The 21,974-nt window shown below is 37.3% G+C and overlaps 4 protein-coding genes across 4 annotated transcripts in view; 2 read left to right on the forward strand and 2 right to left on the reverse strand.

Annotated features, from left to right (window-relative positions):
• The first annotated feature begins 817 nt into the window (after positions 1-817).
• LOC106114699 (solute carrier family 22 member 3-like) lies at positions 818-5,326 on the forward strand. The gene is made up of 12 exons (XM_013307999.1): positions 818-962; positions 1,995-2,221; positions 2,472-2,652; positions 2,867-2,996; positions 3,084-3,212; positions 3,340-3,532; positions 3,608-3,713; positions 3,878-4,110; positions 4,221-4,300; positions 4,457-4,632; positions 4,764-4,918; positions 5,069-5,326. The coding sequence occupies exons 1-12, from the start codon at positions 918-920 to the stop codon at positions 5,121-5,123; spliced, it is 1,710 nt and encodes a 569-aa protein (XP_013163453.1). The 5' UTR covers positions 818-917; the 3' UTR covers positions 5,124-5,326.
• Positions 5,327-5,564: 238 nt separating this feature from the next.
• On the reverse strand, positions 5,565-10,798 carry TfIIFalpha (transcription factor IIFalpha). The gene is made up of 14 exons (XM_013307848.1): positions 10,665-10,798; positions 10,546-10,586; positions 10,155-10,333; positions 9,706-9,831; positions 9,275-9,376; positions 9,025-9,093; positions 8,579-8,700; positions 8,154-8,276; positions 7,935-8,043; positions 7,472-7,537; positions 7,101-7,249; positions 6,803-6,916; positions 6,236-6,386; positions 5,565-5,793 (listed from the first exon to the last, which is right to left on the reverse strand). The coding sequence occupies exons 2-14, from the start codon at positions 10,573-10,575 to the stop codon at positions 5,586-5,588; spliced, it is 1,548 nt and encodes a 515-aa protein (XP_013163302.1). The 5' UTR covers positions 10,576-10,586; positions 10,665-10,798; the 3' UTR covers positions 5,565-5,585.
• A 621-nt stretch (positions 10,799-11,419) lies between these two features.
• Positions 11,420-14,475, forward strand: LOC106114592 (kelch domain-containing protein 4). Its single transcript, XM_013307855.1, has 9 exons — positions 11,420-11,576; positions 11,676-11,849; positions 12,103-12,224; positions 12,376-12,484; positions 12,630-12,857; positions 12,952-13,158; positions 13,228-13,396; positions 13,709-13,942; positions 14,297-14,475. The coding sequence occupies exons 1-9, from the start codon at positions 11,466-11,468 to the stop codon at positions 14,431-14,433; spliced, it is 1,491 nt and encodes a 496-aa protein (XP_013163309.1). The 5' UTR covers positions 11,420-11,465; the 3' UTR covers positions 14,434-14,475.
• A 1,369-nt stretch (positions 14,476-15,844) lies between these two features.
• dlp (glypican dally-like) overlaps positions 15,845-21,974 on the reverse strand; it is a 57,983-nt gene continuing 51,853 nt past the window's right edge. Inside the window, exons 6-11 of the mRNA XM_013307842.1 lie at positions 19,977-20,139; positions 19,222-19,797; positions 18,645-18,801; positions 18,346-18,518; positions 18,118-18,261; positions 15,845-18,026 (exon numbers count right to left, since the gene is read on the reverse strand). Coding sequence (XP_013163296.1) covers positions 17,707-18,026; positions 18,118-18,261; positions 18,346-18,518; positions 18,645-18,801; positions 19,222-19,797; positions 19,977-20,139 — 1,533 coding nt within the window. The 3' untranslated portion in view covers positions 15,845-17,706. The remainder of the gene's footprint in view (positions 18,027-18,117; positions 18,262-18,345; positions 18,519-18,644; positions 18,802-19,221; positions 19,798-19,976; positions 20,140-21,974) is intronic.

Consider the following 21,974-nt stretch of genomic DNA (forward strand, 5'->3'; position numbering starts at 1 on the left):
AATAGAATCAACTTCTTATAAAAAATTATAAGTTTTTAAAAAATAATTTAACTTTCTAGTCTAAGGAAAATCGCAATAGATTTTAATAATATATACTTTAATTTAGTTACTGTTGAATCTTTTTGTTTTTGACAGCTATTTTATGTTGACAACCTAACAAGAATTGTCTTAATAACATTTATTTCATTTAGATCTAATGCGGTCACTTTTTACGTTAACTGTACTAACATTCTATGATGAAAAACTAATCATTTTGAGCTTAAAAGCTAACATCCATACTTGTGAGTAAAGAATAATTATGTTTATCATTGGATAATCTGATAGGTGAGTCGGGAAGGCGGGACAAAACCTTGAACCTCCAGATCTGCTACAATCTAGGAATGTAGACACAATAAGACTTATTTAAACATTTGAAACCCAACGGTGGAAATTAAAGCCGATAATCAGTATATTTTTTATTTAATTGGGCACATTTAGGTAAGTATGTATATATCATCAATAGTTTAATGGCCGAAAAAACTTCGCTGAAATCAAACTTAGTCTAAACTAATTTGTGTCCACATATATTACTAGCTGTCGCCCGCGACTCTGTTTAAGCGGAATTAAAAAATACCTATACCATCTAAAACATCCATTGGTTCGCATTTATAACATTAGTTGGATAAAATTTTACACAATTAATAACTAGTAACGTAGTTTTAAATCTTAAGTACATATTGTTTCGGAAGGTGTGTCTCGTTTGAGACTAATCTCAAAATGATAGGTTTAATTACGAAATTAGTTTTATCAAGAATCCACCAGTTGTAAATATGTGGACGCTGCGAACCAGGCGTTCATTACTTCTCGGCCGGCAGCTGGTGACGAACGGACTCAACAACAAACAGTTTTTATATATTCTTTTTGTGTTAATTGACAAGATGATTTTGACTAAAGTAGACACAGATGATCCTGATTATGTTGAGGTTTGTTATTTTCAATTATCATCTTAATAATTTAAAAAATTAAATCTACCCGTATGCTTCCGATGCGGAAATTTACTTACATATATATTGAATCTCATTTTCTCTAAAAAAAACATTCTTGTTGTTAAAATTCATGTGTGAAGTACTTGGCAGAGAAAACGTGGGTAAGGTATACTTTTTTTTTATTATAAAAGAATCCATTCTATTACCTACAACTTATTTGTTTATCTGAAAATGTGCGAGAATAAAATAGTGATGTTTTCATATAAATGTTTTGGCAGTGCGATCTTACTGTTGTAAATTAAAAAAAAAATTGTTGCCAAATTTAATTTAAAATAGCAACGGTTATTAAGTGCTTTCGTAATTCAAAGTCTTCACTTGAATGAACATAACATATGATAAACAAACCAATTTCATACTTTAGTTATATTAAAATATTTTCAAGTGTAAATTATTTTTATTAATAAAAAAAACATCCAATTTACTTAAACATAAGTTTTTTTATTCTTCCTGGTAATGTGCACTTAACCCACAATACAATGTTCCCTGTCCTTTAGCGGCTTGTATCATAAAAAAAAAACAACTTTATTATCGTAGTAAACTTTATTGCTAAGCAATAGTGTACATGTCAAATGAATTAGGCGACTATATTACCAGATTAGTATGAACATGCGTTTGGTATCCTCTACTTAAGTTTTATTGCCACATATTGTAACTACATCGAGATTATCTTACGCAATTGGATTATCACATCCAGAATAGGATTATCAGAATTGCTGTGTGTAAAAATTAAGCCTGTAATAAATGCGTTTACTTGTCGTGTTTTCCTAATAAACATTCAATTAAATTTACATGGTTTTACTTTACCCTAAAAATGCTTTAAAACCATGTCGCCCGTAAATTAGCAGGCTTGAAGCACTTTATGGGTACATTTATAACCTGACGACAATAATTCTTCAAAAATAAATAACGTTAAAATGAATAATTGGCATTCAGGATAAACGAAAGTAACTTACTTTATTGGTTTCACAGAGCTGTAAAGAAGAGATGAAGAAGGAAGCGGGAGGCAGCGACGCACTGGAGAGAGTTCTCTACCACGTGGGGGAGATGGGCCGCTACCAGAAGCTGCTCTTCCTATCCACGCTACCGTTCAGTCTTTTCTTCACCTTCATCTACTTTGGGCAGATGTTCATCACGGCCACGCCGCAGCAGCACTGGTGTCATGTGCCGGAATTGGCGCACTTAGATATGGAGACCAGGTTAGTTAGCGGATTTTTGCAAGTTCGGCTTAAATATAATTAGGTTTTATTTATAGTGACATGTTATTATAACCGTGGGTGTCCATAGCTGAAACATTCGTACTAAATCAAATTGCTGCCTTCGCTTTTTGGAAGAATTAAAGGGGGTTACAATATGTTTTTGTATAAGTATGTGGCCAGCGGAATCAAACGGCTACTCGACTGGGTTTACTGTGTGGCTGTTTAAATATATTCGAAATCGTCTTTGTAGACGCAACCTATCAGTGCCTCGGGTGGGGGATGGGTGGGCGCAGTGTGCAGTGTACGCGGCCAACTGGAGCCAAGTGCTGCACGACATGCAGCCCCCGGAGACCGGCACACCCACGGTGCCCTGTAAGAACGGCTGGGACTTTCTGTTGGAAGATATCCCATATCACACCGTCGTAAGCGAGGTGAGTTTTAACCTTATACGATAGGTAACATCGGAGAGAAACAGTTGCACTGTGGCGTCCAAAACTAATGTACTCGATAGAGCTTCATAATCCTTCATTTATACGCTGTTACCGATATTATTTAGATCCTCAAAATAATTAAAACAGTCTTAAAACAAGCCCAGTAGTACACCGACTTTAATTCTGTTTACATAACGTGTAATTCATTTGTCAGCGTGGTTGGGTGTGCGAGTACTCTGGATACGCGCCGTTCGCGCAGACCATGTACTTCGTGGGTTCCTTTACGGGAGGTGTTATATTCGGCTGGGCCGCTGATCACTACGGTCGGGTGCCAGCTTTGGTTGGTAAGGATTTTTTAATATCACAAACAAGCTATTGTTGTACTGACCTGAGGTACATCCATACTTATTCTACAAACAATTTTTAATCAGGTACAAATCTAATTGCGTGCGTGGGTGGTTTGGGGACCATATTCACGAAGGGACTATGGGATTTTGTCTTCTGTCGGTTCCTCGTGGGAATGGCGTTTGACAACAGTTTTACGTTGTTATATATATTAGGTGAGTTGTCAACTTATCTTGTTAGTCTTAGTTAAATTAACAACCACGGAAAATATATTTATTTCATATATTTTTGAATCCTTACAGTTTTTATTTCAGTTAGTCAAGTGACTTTGTTTTGCTTTAGTGTTAGAGTACGTGGGTCCAAAGCAACGAACGTGGGCAGCAAACGTTCCCCTAGCGTTCTTCTTCGGTGGCAGCTGCCTGCTGATCCCGTGGCTAGCATACTGGATCGCGGACTGGCGCAAGTTCCTCTGGTACACTACGCTACCGCTCTCGTCCTGTTTGCTGGTGCCTTATCTCATACCGGAGAGCGCTAGGTAAAGATTTACTGCCGCTAAGAATCAGTAGTTTCTTTCTTAGTGTGGATATAATATGAAAAATAATTTCTACAGATGGCTAGCATCGCGCGGAAAAGTGAACCAAGCAGTCAAAGTGCTGAAAAAGTTCGAGAGAATTAACCGCACAAAAGTCCCCCAAGACGTTATGGATGACTTTATTGTAAGTAGTTTCAAGTAATTGCCAAGGAAAATATGTCTAATTCGGTTCAAAAGATAGATTGAAATCTTGTTTTCCGGTGCCATTAATTGAGTCCCGCACCTAAATACACGAATTGTTACGTTTATTTATTTATCGAATCAGCTAATCATTTAATATTCTGTCAGGTATCATCAAGTCAATCCAGACAAAGTAGCGAGTCAATAATCGAGGTATTCAAGAGCGCCCCTTTGCGAAAGATGATGTTACTTCTAATGGTGATTTACATGGCTTGCGCGATGATCTTCGACGGTCTGGTGCGAATGTCCGAGGGTCTGGGAGTCGACTTCTTCTTGGCCTTCACACTAGCATCAGCCACGCAAATACCATCTGTGGGAATCGTAGCCCTCTTACTTGACAGGTACTTATTTGTACGGTTAACAATTGTGTATAAGAATTATTTTTTGTCTTTGATTTAATATTAAGTAGGTGATTTAGTTCTACATTTTTATTTATATTCTCATTTCACAGGTTAGGAAGAAGGTACTTTACAATGGGACCCGTCATTATGACTGGAATATTCACAATCACTGCAGCTTTCGTGCCTAAAGGTACCTATATCTTTTATTTACTTCTTTTTTTATTTTTAACTTTTAACTATGGTCAAAGATGGTCTAAGAAAAGAGCTGGAAATAGGCTCAAAAAGACCCTTAAGTATTTTGTGTTAATTTTCTGTCATGTTAAACTAATTAACATTCTGTATTCAGGTCTGCCACAGATGATCCTGGCGATCGGTTCCCGGTTTTCGATCAATATGGCGTGCACAGCGGCGGTGCAGTGGAGTACCGAGCTTGTGCCGACAGGCGCGCGCGCCTCAGGGCTGTCTCTTGTGCATGTCAGCGGATATGTCGCCAATATGCTCTCACCGTTAATAGTGTACTCGGTAAATAGTAGACTGGATAAACAGATAAACAATTATCTGACAATTTTATTTTTGGATATCATATGAAATGAATAAAAGTAAAAAAACTGAAGTCACTCAAGTATTCTACCTCTAAAAAATTTTGTTGGTAGGCACGTATTTGGGGCCCGTTCCCACTGCTGACGTTGGGCTCGACCGCGCTGACGGTGAGCAGTATCTGCTTCTTGCTACCGGAGACTAAAGGCCGGCCCATGCCGCAGTCCATCGCAGACGGAGAGAGGCTCATGCGATCACACACTCTGTGCGGGTGAGACAATAATATGTTTTTATGAATGTTTAATGACCTCAAATAGAGTGCGATAAAGACGGCATGATGTGATGCAGTGGAAATCAGAGAACAAATACTTGAGACAAAGTATTTGTAATCATGTTAATAAAATTCATATTTCTGTTGTAGACAAGCTGAGGAAGAAACTGATTTGAATGGTAAAGAAAAAACGCTCATCACATAAGGGCCGCGATTGAAATATTTTCGTGGGTGTTTTGTTTTGTCGAAACTTTGTTGAAATAAACATGTATATAAGTGCAATAAGAGAAATAAGAGAAATTAATTACGAAAAAGTTACGTAAAAGTATTTTTAATGCATAATGTACTTATTGGTGCGAATGTGGTATTATTTTTAATATGATTCTAACTTAGGAAGGGCTTAAACGGCCCAAGGTAAATTAAAATAAATTTATGAAAAAAAAAATTGATTGAATTTTTTCTCATTTTTATAATCTATGAACATCTAACTGTCATTACGTCATATCCAAAGTAACGAACATTTTCCAAATAAGATATGACCTAAAGGTCTATGTTACGAGGTCATAAAATTAAAAAAAAAACATTACGTCATACTATCATAGAGTAACAAACCTAACAGAGTGGATACACGAAAAGAAACAAGAAAATGTGTCGATAAGTTTATTCATCACGTATGGTTAATGCTGAGATACATTTTTCCGTTGATGTTCTGCTTGAGAGGGTTGATGCGTTTGAGGATCTGCGTCATTGTCTCGACGAGGCGGTCGCTGCTGACGCCGGTGCGCTTCGACTTGAACTTTGTCAGCAGTTCAGTGGTGGTCATGGGCTTACGCGCCAAGTACCGCCGCACTGCTTCCTCAGTCACCCCGCACTCGCTGCCAATCATACGTAAACATTTCACGTAAAATAAAATAGATGGCGCTAAAATAAAAAATGTTAAATAGTTACAGATTTCGACACCAGTGTAGAAATTATGTGCTGCCACTTTGGTGTCAGAAAAGAACTGCAGAAATACATTTAAATATATGAATAACCGTAGGTTTCCGAGACAAAAATCCCTGAATAAAATAATTGTCATCCCTATCATTGTCTTTAACAAAATAGAGATAGCAATATGTTTTAAACGGGGATTTAGGTCCCAGAAAGCTAGCAGACTACTTGTGTTACTTTAAAAAAGGACTAAATATACTCCTATTTCTCTTAACTTACATTGGTATTGGAGAGGCAATAGAAATAATTGCAAATCTATAGTATCGACTTGAATTAATTTAAATTAAAGAATCATATTGTGATTTTTTTGTGGTTTTGTATGCTTACGTATACGCTGCATCAAGTTTGACACGTTTGCTGGGTGCATGTGCGGACGCCGCATTGGCCGCCGCGACCGCCGCAGCAGCAGCGCCGCCAGCACCTGCAGCTGCACCAGGCTGCGGAGTGCCCGCACGAGATGTGCTCGCTGACCCCGGCGCTGCACATATAACACAGTGACACCATTGTGGGATCACCAAATATAATATAATAGTCCGTGCTCCCACATTGGGTGTAAAAGCTCAATATTTGTAATATAAAAATTTGTACTTATTACTTAAGTTACTATATTAATTACTTCTTACTAATATTATAAATGCGAAAGTTTAGATGGATGGATGTTTGATTTGTTTGAAGGTATCTCCAGAACGGCTTAACGGTTCCAATTAAATTTGTCATAGATGTAGGACATATTCTGAAAGAACACATAGACTACTAATTAAAACTCCGCACGGACGGAGTTGCGGGCAACAGCTAGTGTATTACTAAAATGTTGTATGGAGATTGTAATATTTATATTACTCAATACAATTACTTTTAACACTTTCAATGATACTACTTTCATATGAATATTACCAGAGGAGTTAGCCGCGGGCGGATTCTTTTCGCTGGTCTTAGTCTTCTTTGTCTTCTTGGGGGCGCTGGTCTCCGGGTCAGTGTCAGAGTCGGAACTAAAGTCGCTGCTCGACTCTGTCAAGTAAATAGTGTCGTGGTACAAATTGTCGATGTTGAGACACAGAATATTTAGCCCAAGCTATGTGATAGGCAATCTTTGATAGATGAGACATACAGACAAAACAACAATTAACATAAATATAAAAAAGTAGATCAAAGATAAAAAATTGTATAGTTTAGTTTTGTTTTTAATGTTTACCTTTTTTGCCCTCATCCCCTTTCTTCTTGGCCTTCTTGGTGAGTTTGCTGGCGCGCTCCTCGCCCTCTTTAGTGGGCTCGTCCTCCTGCTCCGACTCCTGCTTTTGTTCCTGCTCCTCCTCAGACTCCTCCTCCGATGTCAAGATTTTCCTAACAGGATAAAAAAAAATATTGTTCATTTCTAATTTACTGTTGATATTATTAAAAAAAACTAGATATTTTCAGCATTTTGATTCGACTTGAAGTAAAATATCAAGTAAATATATTAATTAGGCTGACAAAATAGATTTATTTAAGATTCGATATTTTCCCTTTCATCGAACAACCTATAAATACTTAAACTATATTTAAATTTGAATAAATATTCATTACCTGAGTCCGTCTTCCTCCGCTACACCTTTCAATTCTTTATTCGCCTTAGACTCGTGATCTGATTCACTGGAAATATAAAAATCATAACATAGTTTTCATTTGTAGGTCCGTGGTCTCTGCCTACCTCTCTCTCTCACGGGCATGAGTTTCTGTAGTTTTTAATATACTATGCTAATATCAGATAATGAAGGCCAACGGCCAATTTAAGCACCAATAGCCTAATGGTTAAGGATACGGATTTCCGATCACGAGGCCGGGGGTTCGAATCCCAACATTCGACTATTGTGGTAAACCATATCCTAGCACAAGCATAGAGCTTAGTTGGAATGGTTAAAGAAATAATAGTAAATTTACAAAAAAATCTGCTATTATTTACAAAAAAAAAATGTTTTGTTCATTGCTGTGATAAATTATTGGCCTTATTACTTTGTGCTAAAGTACATTTTTATATTTGTTTCATTACCTTTCCGATGAATCAGATATGTAGTCCCTCTCCCTTCCCTCTTCGTCACCGTCGTCACTTTCCTCGAAAGCCTCGTCATCTACTTTCCTCTTCTTCTTTGTTAGTGCAGCTATTAAAAAAAACAATTATTATTGTAAAAGAAAAAAAATAATGTGTAACTTAAATCACTTAATATATATCTCTAAATCATGCTAGTATTACAATTTTAAGAACTCAAACCTTTTTTATCCTTTTTCTTCTTAGCACCGGAGTCGCTATCGTTGTCCTTCTCGCCCTCCTCTGAGTCATCATCAGAGTCGTCCTCAGACGCCATCCACTCGTCCATCTCAGATATCTTCAGCTCTATCATTTATTTGCACATGTCAAAAAACTGGCCCACTAATGTTCACTTTACCCTAATTATCAGGGTAAAGCGCACAGTAAAAGGATATATATATGAACACTATTTGTTACAATGTTTTTTTGAAAATTGAAGCAAAAAATGCGAAAGAAATTAAAAAAAAAATCCACAATGTAACAGACGATATCAGATTTACTTAATACAAGTAAATTAAAATATTTTCAAAATTTGTAACGGAGTCTATGAGAAAAAAAGTTTGTGAATATCTGCTATAAATAACGATAGTATAATTTAAAAATGTGACCTTTCTTAGCTTTGGCTCCTTTGGGCTTCTTCTCATCAGGGTCGTCAGCATCGTCGCCACCTTCCTCCCCGCGCATGCGCTTGCGGAACATCAGCGAGAAGTAATTTATCACTTTGTTGCGTCTAAAAAACAAAAAAATTATATGCATCAACCGCACCATCATAAACCAGATACGATCAGAGAATTACATCTGGCAACACTTGGCGTTTCTTTATTTACTGACATTTTATAAGAAGTCTGTTACCATGAGTTTCTAAGACTAAAATCCCTGTTTAAAACATATTGTTATCTATGTTTTGTCAAAGATAATGACAATATGTGTTATACAGATTTTCACTTTGGAAACCCACGGTAACTGAGTTGTAAGCTTTTACTTATAATTTAATTTTTTATTTGGATAAGAACAAAAATGTATTTATAAAGATAAGAAAAAGTATAAAATTTACCTTCCAAATTCTTGTTCTGCTTCTTCAGCGGATAACGCCTTATATCTTTGTATTGGTTGGAAATTGTACCTGTGAGTTTAGGATATTTTGTTAAGAAATCAAATCCATTTTACCAATTTAAGAAAGAAAACACCTGATCTAACACTTAGGGATGAATATCAATACAAAGCAATTATAATAATCTTTAAATCATCCTTAAGGATTGTTATTGCGTTCATCAGGATAGGGTACATTTAAAATGTAAACTTACCACTCAAGCAAAGGGAATGCTTCAATAGTGTTGCCCACACCATGAGTGAACACATAGTATGCAGCATTCTCTGACACACCGCCTTCACGGATCCCTTTGAACCTGTTAAATAAAGAAAATATGAACAAACACAAACAATGATTGAGGTAACTAGGTCTGGTTATTGACTACCATTCTTACCGTTTAACCTTAGTCTCAGTAATGGTTTGGTTTTAAAATGTTTTTCATACTCAAGACTTAGGTTTACTACCATTAGTACTTTTCGAAGCTTTCTGCATCAAAATCTAACTTTATCAAAGTTTTTTAGTTACGAGATATCACATCACAGTTTTAAGGTAATAGCATATCAATGTGACAAATTAATATATCTGTAGCTTGTATATTTTGGAAATCTGCCGGTGGTTATAAGAGTATTCCACATGCAAACTTACTTTTTGCCACCAATTTTTAGGATCCAAGGCTGATCTTCAGGCTTGTACTTCCTTGATGTGATGCCAAACTTCTTGCGGCGTGCCTCTTCACGAAGATCTCGACCATACTCTGAGCCTGCACCGTACCTGATATATTTGTTGTTATATCATTTTACCTTATATATAGTTTACATTTTACTATGTAACAAGAGCTTGTATTTCTAAATCTTAGCCAATTACATGGATTCATTTTTGTATAATTACAAACCTTTCAGGACTTGATAATATTTAAAATAAATATTGCATTTTCATAAGATGTCAAGTTCACTAACATAACAAATGGATACTTCAAAAACATTGTCAACATCAAATTTGTATGAAACACATCACCTGATGATATATGTATGTATTTGTACACTATTATAATTGAGTCCATGCTCAATGAATTAAGTAAGACCTTACATTCTTACTTAGGCATTTCTTCTTCAATCCCTTTGAACTCCTTGATGTTGTTCTCACGCTCCATTTTGACATGAGTCCATTTTGCAAAGTCCACTTTGAGAGTGGCATTAAATCTCATCACATGATGTTTCTTTTTAACATTCTTTGGCACTCGTATTGTGAATTCCTGCACTGCTGCATCTTGAGACTGTAGCAAAGAATTAATGGTTACTTCTCAGCCATAATACTTATGTGCTGATTATAGTTAGTTTAGTTCTGGTGTTGTGAGGACTATAGCCTATATAAAGGTATTTATTGACATTCAATTGATTCACATAATGTATTCGAAACATGGCAACCTAAAAACTTGCCTATGTGGCGATTAATGGAAAACGAAGAGAAATTTCAACTTATATTTACCGATGATCCTCCTGGAGGGTTATTCATCATTGGTATCTATACTAGAAAATTGTAGAAATATAACTTGAAATTATGCTACAAAATTAAGTTGTCTTATGGAAAAAATTAGATAGTCTTACACTTAGGTAGGAATTAACTATAAAAAAGAAATACAACAGTCTTCTAACATAAACATTGTTTTGGATGCCCTTAATCAGATTTTTTAATGTGATTTATAGACAAACCACACGGAGACGACGCAATTAAGTTCAATTGATAATGAAGTTGATGTCAAAGTCAAATCAAATTGTCAAAGTAATTAAGGAATGACAAACGAACGGATACGGAAATATAAAATCCATTCCATTACATAATTTCTTGTACCGACTACACGCATATTTAATCATATTTAATGTTTAATATATTTTTTTAAGGTTGAGGTTTTAAATCATATAATTGTTGCACTTTTATTCCTATTTAGGGTCGTTTTATTCATTTACTTTTTGGAATGCAGATGCATTTTATTTCTGAGAAAAGTATTTTTTTAAATATCTCACTGTAAGAATGAAACGTTTTTTAACTGACAAAAGAAAATAACAATTGACATTGACAATCGTGTGTGTTCAAAACCTGTTGCAAACTATGGTTTAGGTTTTATTGTAGTAGTTTATTGGGAGTAAAAACTATGGTGGGGAACTGTTTAATCAGGTTCTATTATAAATTGGTGTTATTAATTGGTCGTAAGAGATAAGAGCTTTAAGTAAAGTCTTGACTACATTTAATTGAACTATTTTGTTTGTTATTCAAATTTAATCAGTTTTTGAACGTGTCTCTGTCAAATAGTTTACATTTTACATGTGTTGAATATAGTTAAATAGCAAAACATTGAATTATTTTCTTTAAAAAGTAACTACGAAATAAAGATAACATAAAACAGCAAAATGGGTAAAAAGAAAAACAAAAATAAAGTAAGCGGTGCTGTGAAGACCGCTGCAAAAACGGAGAAAAAGTTAGCAAATAAATTGAAAAAGGAACTCGCAAACTTGGGAGAGGTTATTCAAATTTTCAATTTTATAAATACATATAATATTCATTTGCTTATTTAGTTGGGCCTTGTTACTATCATTATATTAAAACAGTTTTATTTGTAGGAAGATATAGCTAAAGTTGTAGCACAAATAGAGCGGGAAGAGGCGAAGCGCGCTGCTGCCAGTGAGAAGAACCTACCCGGGCCTCCGAGTGCCAGAGCGTACGCCTCTCTCACGCCGCACCCCACTCTCAATGAACTTATACTGTTTGGTGGTGAATACCACAATGGACAAAAGGTATGTTATTGATAATGTAATATTTTTTAATCTATAATAGCAGGGGCTTTGGGTTCCGCAACTCCATGTCTAGCTTTTTTGGCCCTAACTTTTAATAATAGTAATTTCATATAACTTTAAAAAGACTAAAACTAAAATTTAGTCCTAACAGACCATGAGTATAGAAATATCTATTTTTTTATTATCTAGTAATGAGAATAAATAAAATAATAAAATGTTTACAGTTTAAAACACTAAATACTTGTAATTCCAGACAGAAGTTTACAATGAGCTGATATTCTACAACCCAGTGAGCAACAGCTGGCGACAGGTAAAAGCACCTGGTGCACCACCACCTCGCAGTGCCCACCAAGCTGTAGCTACTCCTGCTAATAAGTAAGTTAGGTTACTTACTGACCATGATGTCAGTTTATGCACAGCACCTCTCACTTACTATGGTTCGTGAGAAAGCCCTTTGAGCCCGTGGGAAGTCAGAAACATTTTTCTCATACAACAGTTTTTTTTTTATTATCTGTAACTTTTTTAGAGGTGAGCTATGGGTGTTTGGAGGGGAGTTCACAAGTCCATCAGAGACACAATTCTACCATTATAAGGATCTGTGGTGTTTCTCACTTGCAGAAAAGAAATGGGAAAAGGTAATTATTTTAACTTTAATTTTGTTTATTGTTATTCATTTAATGTGCAGTGTGGATTCCAGTATGAGTTTACATTTTTCCAGTAGAAATGCAGCATTTGTTTCTATCACTGGACTGGAATAATGTATATTGGATGTAATGGTAGGTTGTGGCTCCAAATGGTCCATCAGCGCGGTCAGGTCACCGCATGTCGCTAGTTGGTCGGGGACTGCTCGTGTTCGGCGGGTACTGCGATGACGGCCGGGAGTGCCGGTACCACGACGACCTGTACGCGTTCTCCCTGGATACCAGGACGTGGGAGAAGATCACACCTAATGGTAGAGGTCCTAGCCCGCGATCAGCTTGTCTCATGCTGCCTGCTGGCAATGATTCGGTGGGGTGACTAAATTTTTAAGATTATTTTATAATAATGCCTGTGTTTTACACTTTTAAGAAATAATATTTGATAGTATGTATATGTGGTATAGGTGATAATATATGGAGGATTCTCTCGCGTGCGCGATGGGAGAACAGAACGCGCATGTACGCACACGGATATGTTCCGGCTGAGCTGCAGTGCGGGCGGGACGTGGGCGTGGCGCGCGCTGGGGGGCGGAGCTCGGACGGCTCGCGCCGGCCTCGCTGCTGCCGTCAACGTACACGCCAACAGGGCTTACGTGTTCGGTGGCGTAAATGTAAGTGTATGCTTTCAAACTATGTCCACTTCGTAAAAACGTATTAAAATATAATACGTCTCATTGCAGGATGTAGAAGAGACAGAGGAGGAACTTAAAGGTGAGATGAGCGACGATTTGTCCGTACTGGACTTGGAGACAGCGCGGTGGCATAGCGTCACGCTGCGCTCAGAACAGCCACGCCCATCTGCCGTGCATAACACGCCCACGGAGGAGCCGTCTCCGGAAATTGTCACAGGTATTGGTTGTCATCGTCTATTAATCACGTGAGGTTCGAATGGGGGCAGGGTATCAGAGAAAACATCACGAGTAGGGCAGGAGGCGAAAATGAGACATCCCTTGTGATTATTACAACACTAATGACGTAAATTTGATGAATAAAATAATATTTTGAAAGTTTCAATATAACTTTGTAAAATAAACAGGTAATTTTAATTTGGAGCAGTAGTGGAAACCTCACTATTATATATCATCAGAGAGGGAGTGGGGGTCAAAAATTACAACACGAATTATCACGTGATTAATGGACATCCTTAATTTTGTGTTGCAGTGATAACAGACGAGGTGTTCACAATAAAGCTGGGCGGAGCCCCGGCGGCGGCGGGAGGGGGAGGGGGTGAGGGCGAGGGGGCGGTGCGGGAGCGCGCGGTGGGCGGGGCGGGGGGCGGGCCGAGCGCGCGCATGTCCGCCACGCTGGCCGCGCACCGCTCCGTGCTGTACGTGTACGGCGGCGTGCTGGAGAAAGACGACAAGCAGTTTTATCTGGGAGATATGTACAGCCTTGGTAAGTTCCACACAGACAGTTATTAACCTTCTTCTAAAAGAAAGTTATTTACTCTGACACAGTACGTCATACCAATTTCGTTCTTTACTATTATTACTGATAAATTTTACATTTGTACAATAGTTTAGGTGTTAATTCCGAACCTTATTAATTTTTTTTTTTATTTAATCATATTTGGTAATATTTTGATTTAAAATGGTATTTAAACTACGAAAAAATGTGACATGTCACAACTACCAATGCTTTTTGTTAAAAATAACAATTAAGAATTCAATACAGAGGATTCAATTTAAAATAAAATTTTCTACTCTTGCCTGTACCATCAAGTTATATTTAAACAAAATCTGTTTTCAGATTTACACAAGCTGAACGAGTGGAAGACGATAATCAGTCAGCCGGCATTGCCGGACTGGCTCGGCTCAGACTCCGAGGAGTACGACTCTGAGGGATCTGACGAGGAGTCTGACAGTGATGACTCTGATGAACAATAAGCCAGCGAAAGTGTCAAGTGAATAGTATTTAAGTGTCATCAAACAAAATCAAAATATTGCTAGTTTTGTTGAACCCCATTGCTGTTAAATTACTTAACTTGTGAACCCTAAACTTAATTTTTCTGCTATGGCACACCCCTGCCGGGTCTTATGTGGACCTCCAGAGGTCTAGCTGGACCATTTGTGAAAACGACCATCTATTTTTGTTTATATACATAAGTATATTATGTATATATCTATATATTTAGAACTATACCATGTTAGTTATTTTCCTTTAAAAAAAATAACAAATCTGATTATTAACTGATACTTTCTGTACCTATGTTGGTATCGCAAATTGTACATTATTAAATCTGATTTATAAATATTTTAAGGAAAATGTCGATTTTTTTACAAATAAAAATAAGAGTAACATTGCAAAAAAGTTTTTTTTTCTGAGATGTACTTTATCGATATATTTTTTTAATATATGCAAAGTTTTGCTTGTATTATCTAAAGTGGTGGGTAAAAAGAGAACTTCAATACACATTTATTTATTTATTTATTTATATACAGGATAACTACATAAGTATTAATATAATAAAATTATATTTTATAGATTTCAAGTAACATTTACGTATCTTCAAGATTTTCCACTTTTATTGTGAAAAACCAACGCTAGAGGGCGCCGCGTTGTTACGCGTTAATTACATCTTGATACCCTGTGAATTAAATAATTTTATCAAACCGTACAAAAACTAAGTTAACTAGAAATTGTTTTAAAAGAATTCCAATTTAACTAACTTCACGATTAATATGTACAAATCGACAAATTAATATTATTTGTAATCTACAAAACTGAAACAATCCATTATTTTTTTTTTGTTTGAAAAATTAAAATTAATATAAAAGTGTACGGATTTAAACCGTGAACATTTTATAAGTTGCGTGAAAAATAAACAGAGAATTTTATCACTGCATATACTAGTTTTGTTGTCAAAATTGACCTTTAGAGGTTATAATTAAGGGCATGAACAACAATTTAATCTACCGTATCAATGTTTCATTCGAATATGGTATTTGCGCGTATCCTTTTTGGTCCCGTCTCGCACAAGTTTATTTACTGCCAATGTCATTAAAATATGTATTTAAAATCATTTTCCTGCAATTGAATAAAATCACAAATATGCAATGAAATGGATTGATACGTGATTACAGAAGAAAAAAAAAGAAAATCTTTCGTTTAATTAAGAAATAATAACATTTTATTACCATATTCATATTTCACATATTAAAAAAATATCTTATAAACGTACAACAAAAATTCTCGAAGTACATTCAGTGTTGTACAAAAACTACGAAATAAATAGTATAAATCACAATCTTTGTTACCATGAATTTGTTTTTTTTTTAAGCCACGTTTGTTTTTTTTCATGTTTTGCAGCAGTGAATATATACGGCCAATATTTGCTTTTTACAAAGTTAAAGAATTTAAAAAGTTTAAATAAAAAAAGACTATTTGTATCGGTTTTTGTACATCACTGGTCTTTAGTTAAAACTGACGATTATAGAAAAATATTGTGCGTTGTGTTAAGCTACAATAGCTCTGCTAATGTTTTAGAACATTTAGCATTTAAAAAGTATACAAAAGGTATTGAAACGAATAGACATGGTGGCTTTCGCCATTTTGATGAATATATTTATATCGAAATTAGTTGGGATTAAATTATTTCGACTTTAGTATGGCATGTGAGAGTAAACTTAAGTAAAAATATACACTGGCTTAATTCAATATAATTTTAAAAATTATAATAATTTATTTAACTTTCAATGCATCGCAATTTGACTATATTTTAATCCTAATTTAATTTAATAAATGTTCATTAACGATGCATTGTAAATTAAAAATTCATTTGTAATAACTAGCAAAGTAAAGCTGAAGCCAAAATCATAATAAATGTATAAAAAGATTAAATGTAAAGCAAATACATTATTGTGTCAGTCAATAAAAACTTAGTCTGAATGAAATAAAAAATATATTTACAATAAAAGCAATTTTTGCTACGTAATATTTGATTACTGTTAAAAATTCATTTCTAAATAAAATTCAAACAAATGAGTTATAATTTTAGCTGCATTATAATTGAATAACGAATAAATGAAAAGCAAATCAGTCTCTTAAATTAAGATTAGATTTAAGAATTAATTTTATTTACAGTTTAAACACGTTTGACATTACAACTATCTGTGACTTCGCGCCAAAAATATATTTACAAAAAAAAAGTAAAAGTGACAGTTGAGGTGTCGTTCTGAAACTTAATGTTTGACAGAAATGACATCGAAGTCACACTTTCATAGATTCCCCGAACATACATACTCTGTACTTATAAAAAACATACATTCGCTATCTAATTTAATTATAATTTACAAGATATTATTTACAAAGAAGATCATTCAATAAATACACGATTTGACTGGATACCTCCTTTTAAACTTTTCCTCTCGGCGACATAACACAATGTTAAATAGTAAAATAATGTACCGTTTTTTTATTGTCAGACACTTCTGATAAGTTCTCCAGTTAGATGACACAAAACATAGAAAATACATTTCATTAGTTTTTTATAAAAGAAAACTGATCGTGCAACCGTTTAAAAAATAATAAATATATTATAGCGCAATATTTCGCATATAAAGTTTTCGATGCGTCTCGTTGGACAAATACGTATGGTTAGTGATAATCGTACAAAACACTATAATTCATTAAAAATTTCATTAGATATAAATGATATCGAAGTTTTTCTATCGATATTTAATCGATTTCACTCCTGCCAACATTCCGCAACTTGTCTCATATCACAGCAGCGCGCTATCCCGCTCACTCCCTACCGCCGCATCTGACTAGGCTGTCCCTTTCGCACGAACCCGATTTCAATGTGGCAACGTCATTATCGGATTCAGTGTTGCCAGTTTTTTAAACGTGGCGAATTGAATTACTACTATTTTAATTTTCAGGTTCTTATGTGTTTGTGAAATATTTCATGAAATTCAAGAATTTAACTGAGAACGAATAATAAAAACTTACATCAATCGGTCCCATCTCAAGATTGCGTTATTGTTATTTAAAATTAAATAAATTATTTAATTAAAACTTACACGATAACGGTTTTAAATAAATATATGCTATTGTAAAATAACTTATTTCAAAATAAATTTTCTCGTCTCAAGTGAACTTATATTTCACAACAAATAAGAGACCGGTCGGTTCTGGGGACGTTGCCAGAGAGAAGGGATCTAGAAGAGATCTGTGACGATGGTGCCGAACCAGGCGCAGACGACCGGCAGCGCGTACGTGAAGAGCGCCTTGCTGAGCGAGGGGCGTGTCGCAGCGCCCGGCACCGCCTCCTCCACTGCGGGCACCTCGTGCGGCGCCTCGCTGCTGGAGGTGGCGGGTGGAGCGCGCGCACTGCTCGTGTCCGGCTGCCGCACGCGCACCGCCCCGCCGCCCACCGCTCCGCCCGGCGCCCCGACCGGAGCCTCCGTCACCGCCACCAGCCGCGGCTCCGTCACCGCCTCCGGAGTCACCTCCTCCGTGGGCTGACTCTCCCCTGATCCTGTAATGTTTATTGCAGCTGTAGATTTAATGCCTTTATAAAAAGTTTTATTTGTATGTTGTCCGATAGCTGGCTCTAGGAGTCGTCGTACCTTCGGGGTAGTCGAGGTTGGAGTCTCGGTCCTCGTCATCGTCGGGCAGTTCGTCATCGCCGTCGTCGCCGGAGCCCGAGCCGGACCCCGCCACGGCCACCAAGTCTAGTCCCGAAGCCGCAGCCGCCGTCTCCTGCAGCTTATCTGTGGACGATGCATCATAAATTCATTTTTTTTTAAGTTGATTTCGATGTTGAGAAATTACACTGCTAAATAAGTATAAGTTACCTTCATCCTTCCACTGCACCTCGACACCGTTGTAGGCGTCCTTGAGTCGTGCGGTGAGCGCCCGCAGCGCGTCTGCCTGCGCGCGCGCCGCCGGGCCCGCGGAGCCCGCACTCCGCACCTCAGGGTTGGAGGCTAGCGCGGCCGAGCCGTCGCCCGCTGTGCTACTCGTGTAGCTGTAACATACATTTGCTTTGCTTAAATAATGATAGTAAAACATTCTAATGCCGATTTGTCTTTAAATCATTAAGATCCTGCTTGAATGACCATCAATTTTTGTTTTCATGTGAACAGTGCGATACCTGGCGAGTGCGGAGCCGTTGTAGCAGGGCGCGGTGGTGACGCTGAGCGGTGCGCAGAGCGCGGCCGGCAGCTGCGCCCAGTACCGCCGCGAGCCTCGCACGCGCGCCCTCGTCTCCCGCATCAGCCGCTCCAGCACTGGACTGCCCCACTCCGCACCTGACAAATAATCACAGTAATCGATCAGTAACAGAAATATAAAAATAGGTTAGAGGAGGGGATGACTCCCTTAATCTAGTATTGTCAGTATTGCGGTAACTCTGACATGCTTAAGTTAATAAAGGAAGGGAGGGATTGTTTTATCTCTATTGTTGTAAACAGTAGCGTGTGGGAACGTACGTAATGAGCTAGTAATTACAGCGAGTCGTTACAAAAGCGGTGCAGGCTGCTCGCTCGCTGCACTGATTGCGAACTGCATTGACGATCAAAAGCTTCCCTTTAAAAGCTATTTGTATTTTATTGTCGTAATCAACTACTGATTATAATTATTTATTGTTTTTCTCTTTTTATTAAATTGCTTTATGTGTATAATTTTTAATGTATCCTCTTCGGTGTCAGTTTATTGGTTACCTGACTCACCGTGTACATCATCAGATTTGGTGGCGATGGGCTTCTTCTTCTTAGAGCCGCGTTTGCCTTCGAAGTCGAAGGGCTTCATGTAGATATCTCCGCCCGCAGCGTCGGGCCCCGCCTCGCGCCGCCGCCGCTCGTGCTCCTCGTACTCCTCCAGGTCTATGTGTCCTCTCATGTACTGGAGGAAGCGTTCTCGAGATTTGGCCTGCTCGCCCATCTCCTCCGCCGCCTTCCTGATGCTCTCGGGACTCTGGAGGCTTACAAGCGAAGGGTCGTTGTTGACTAAACTCTCGAAGGACGCCTCTATCTCGAAGTCGTCAACGTCGTTGGCCTTCTGGTTCCAGTCAAAATCCGGAATGGAGCGGGCGAAACGCCGCGACCTGTCCGGGGCGAAGAACGGTCCCGCACCGCCGTCGCCACCCAGGTTGGGCTTCCCGCAGCCCGCGAAGATCTTCTGCGATATCTCCTGGTTGTGCTCCTGGAAGCTCATGATCGCCTCAGATATCTTTATGTCGATGGGCTCCACCACCATCGCTATGTTGAAGGGCCCTTGTAGACGATCGGCAACCTTCTCTACGGAATCTAAAATGAAAATAACCTAGATGTTAATAATGGTAAAAGTCTTTAATCCTGGTGATGTAAGAACCTGGAAATTCACTACTGAATGTCGTATATTATGTAATTCTAAAAAATTATGGGAGCAGTTAGGCCATTCAGCAGTCATGAGACAATCAATTTACAAGTGTTTTGTATCAACTGACCAACGTAAGCGTCCCAGAGGTCGGCGAGGTCTGCGTGCGCGTGCAGACAGCCGCGCAGCACGTTGTGGCAGTAACGCGAGCATGCAGGCGCTGTAACACCGCCGCACGCGCCGCACCACCGCAGCCGCGCCCACGCCGCGCCGCACTCGCTGCTCAGCTCCACCTGACCACACCACGACACGTCACTTTAACCTCATGCAAATTTTACTTTGTTATTATTAAACGCATAAAAGTAGTACAGAGAAAGGTGAAAAAATCTTGGTAATTTCAGTTATCGTTATTAATATATTGCTAATAACGCTGTCAAAAATTACGAGGATTTCATTTAATTACGTTGATAGAATGATAATTGCAGACAATGTAATTAGTGTGAAGACAGCATGCCAATGTGTTAAAAAATATCTTTATGGGGTTTGACAGATTGAGGTTGGTTTTACCAAAGTATTTCCCGCGTAAACTGATAAACACGTCTTGCTACCAACATTTAACACATTCGTTGTTGCGATGTTATTTCAAGGTTTTTCTAAACCGAGAATTTTAAATTAGCACAAAATTTTCGTCAGCGATTTAGCGTGTAATTAGTGCTCGTATCTTTTGAGTGTATACTGAAATTTGTTTGTGGAAATACTAAACGATAATAGTAATAATACTGTAAAAATATGCGTAAACTTTAATAACTCATAGATAGCATAATAATAGACTAGGCATATATTACCTACACCTACTTTTTTCTAGAATTCAAAATTACACGAATTGAAAATTGCTTACATAACAAGCTGTTTAATATTATGTCGAAAAAGAATATAACCTCTTTAAGACTGTCTCGTCTCCCGTAAAAGTACAGCGTACCAATAGAATAGTAAAAAAGTACTAAATCTAATATCAGAGCAATAAAAATAATCTGACACAATACATATCGTAAGATCCAGTAGGGCTACTAAATAACGAATAAATAATATAGTCTTATTTTGACAAAAAATCGTTATTGCGTAATAATTAATTGAATGTTTTGTAGATAACCTTTAGCATTATTCTAAGAAATAAACGCACTACGAAAATCGACGTCTACGCACGAAATGATAACAATTGTTAACATAATTTGTACTAAGCCTGTTATAATATAACGAAAAATTAATACGTTTGTAAGCAATATACGTAGCCTCATAATAATGTAGTATGTACATGTTATTTGTAAACGAACTGGCAACCCTATTTATGACTACGTACTATTTAAAATAAGGTGACGTCAGACTTCAGTCGCGAATTTAAATGACAATAATCACGTCCACATCAAAGATAATTCGGCAATATAATTCCGAGAAGCGCACATGTATCTGTTGTGCTCGCTGTAATTAAATTAATAATTGCGGATTGTGTGTCATCCGGGCGCCAAGCGACAACCGGGATGTAAGGACGTTGAGTCAGTGATGGCTGGCGCATAGTAATAAGCGGAGCGATTAACGCAGCGGTCAGTATGGCCAAAGCACTTATTTATATAGAAAGCGCGAAATAAGTTGCTGTTTGGGAAAAAGCTTTGGTATCGTAACGACTGTATCCAATCGAATCTTGGCCATCGCTGTTAATTTGAAATATAGGTACAACATATAGTATACTAGCTGTAGCCCGCCACTCTGTGCGCAGAATTAAAAAAATAGTGAGTAGCCTATGTGTTCTTCCAGACTATGTATACCATATTCTATACCAAATTTCATCAAGATCCGTTGAAGTCCATCCATCTAAACATTCGCATTTATAATGTTAGTAAAATAGTAAGATTTTTCGATTACCACAAAGATACAACCCGCTTCATCTTATTTATCAGACTATAACAAAATAAAACATAGTGCCCGAAGCGTATTTTTAGCCAGGTTCGGTGCCGTCTTGAATATTGATATTCGTTTTATAAAACTCTGTGCTGCCAAAATTTGCATGAGACAATGTGTCGGCCAGCGCGGCGCCGCTGTCAATTGTTATCGATCGTAGGAAGCTATGGTGCAG

This window comes from Papilio xuthus, unplaced genomic scaffold (assembly GCF_000836235.2).
Source record: "Papilio xuthus unplaced genomic scaffold, Pxut_1.1 DF828037.1, whole genome shotgun sequence".
Classification (NCBI taxonomy): Eukaryota; Metazoa; Arthropoda; class Insecta; order Lepidoptera; family Papilionidae; genus Papilio; species Papilio xuthus.

What these genes read in the sequence shown, in the direction of transcription:
- TfIIFalpha (XM_013307848.1), bottom strand. Translation starts at nt 10,575, where the DNA reads ATGATGAATAACCCTCCAGGAGGATCATCG. An exon ending in GCGGAGGAAGACGGACTCAG is followed by an intron (nt 7,250 to 7,471) that starts GTAATGAATATT and finishes TTATCCTGTTAG; the next exon opens with GAAAATCTTGACATCGGAGG. An exon ending in AGGGGATGAGGGCAAAAAAG is followed by an intron (nt 6,917 to 7,100) that starts GTAAACATTAAA and finishes TTTACTTGACAG; the next exon opens with AGTCGAGCAGCGACTTTAGT.
- LOC106114699 (XM_013307999.1), top strand. Translation starts at nt 918, where the DNA reads ATGATTTTGACTAAAGTAGACACAGATGATCCTGATTATGTTGAG. An exon ending in ATGATCCTGATTATGTTGAG is followed by an intron (nt 963 to 1,994) that starts GTTTGTTATTTT and finishes TTGGTTTCACAG; the next exon opens with AGCTGTAAAGAAGAGATGAA. An exon ending in TGCAGCTTTCGTGCCTAAAG is followed by an intron (nt 4,301 to 4,456) that starts GTACCTATATCT and finishes TTCTGTATTCAG; the next exon opens with GTCTGCCACAGATGATCCTG.
- LOC106114592 (XM_013307855.1), top strand. Translation starts at nt 11,466, where the DNA reads ATGGGTAAAAAGAAAAACAAAAATAAAGTAAGCGGTGCTGTGAAGACC. An exon ending in AATACCACAATGGACAAAAG is followed by an intron (nt 11,850 to 12,102) that starts GTATGTTATTGA and finishes TTGTAATTCCAG; the next exon opens with ACAGAAGTTTACAATGAGCT. An exon ending in CAGAAAAGAAATGGGAAAAG is followed by an intron (nt 12,485 to 12,629) that starts GTAATTATTTTA and finishes ATGTAATGGTAG; the next exon opens with GTTGTGGCTCCAAATGGTCC.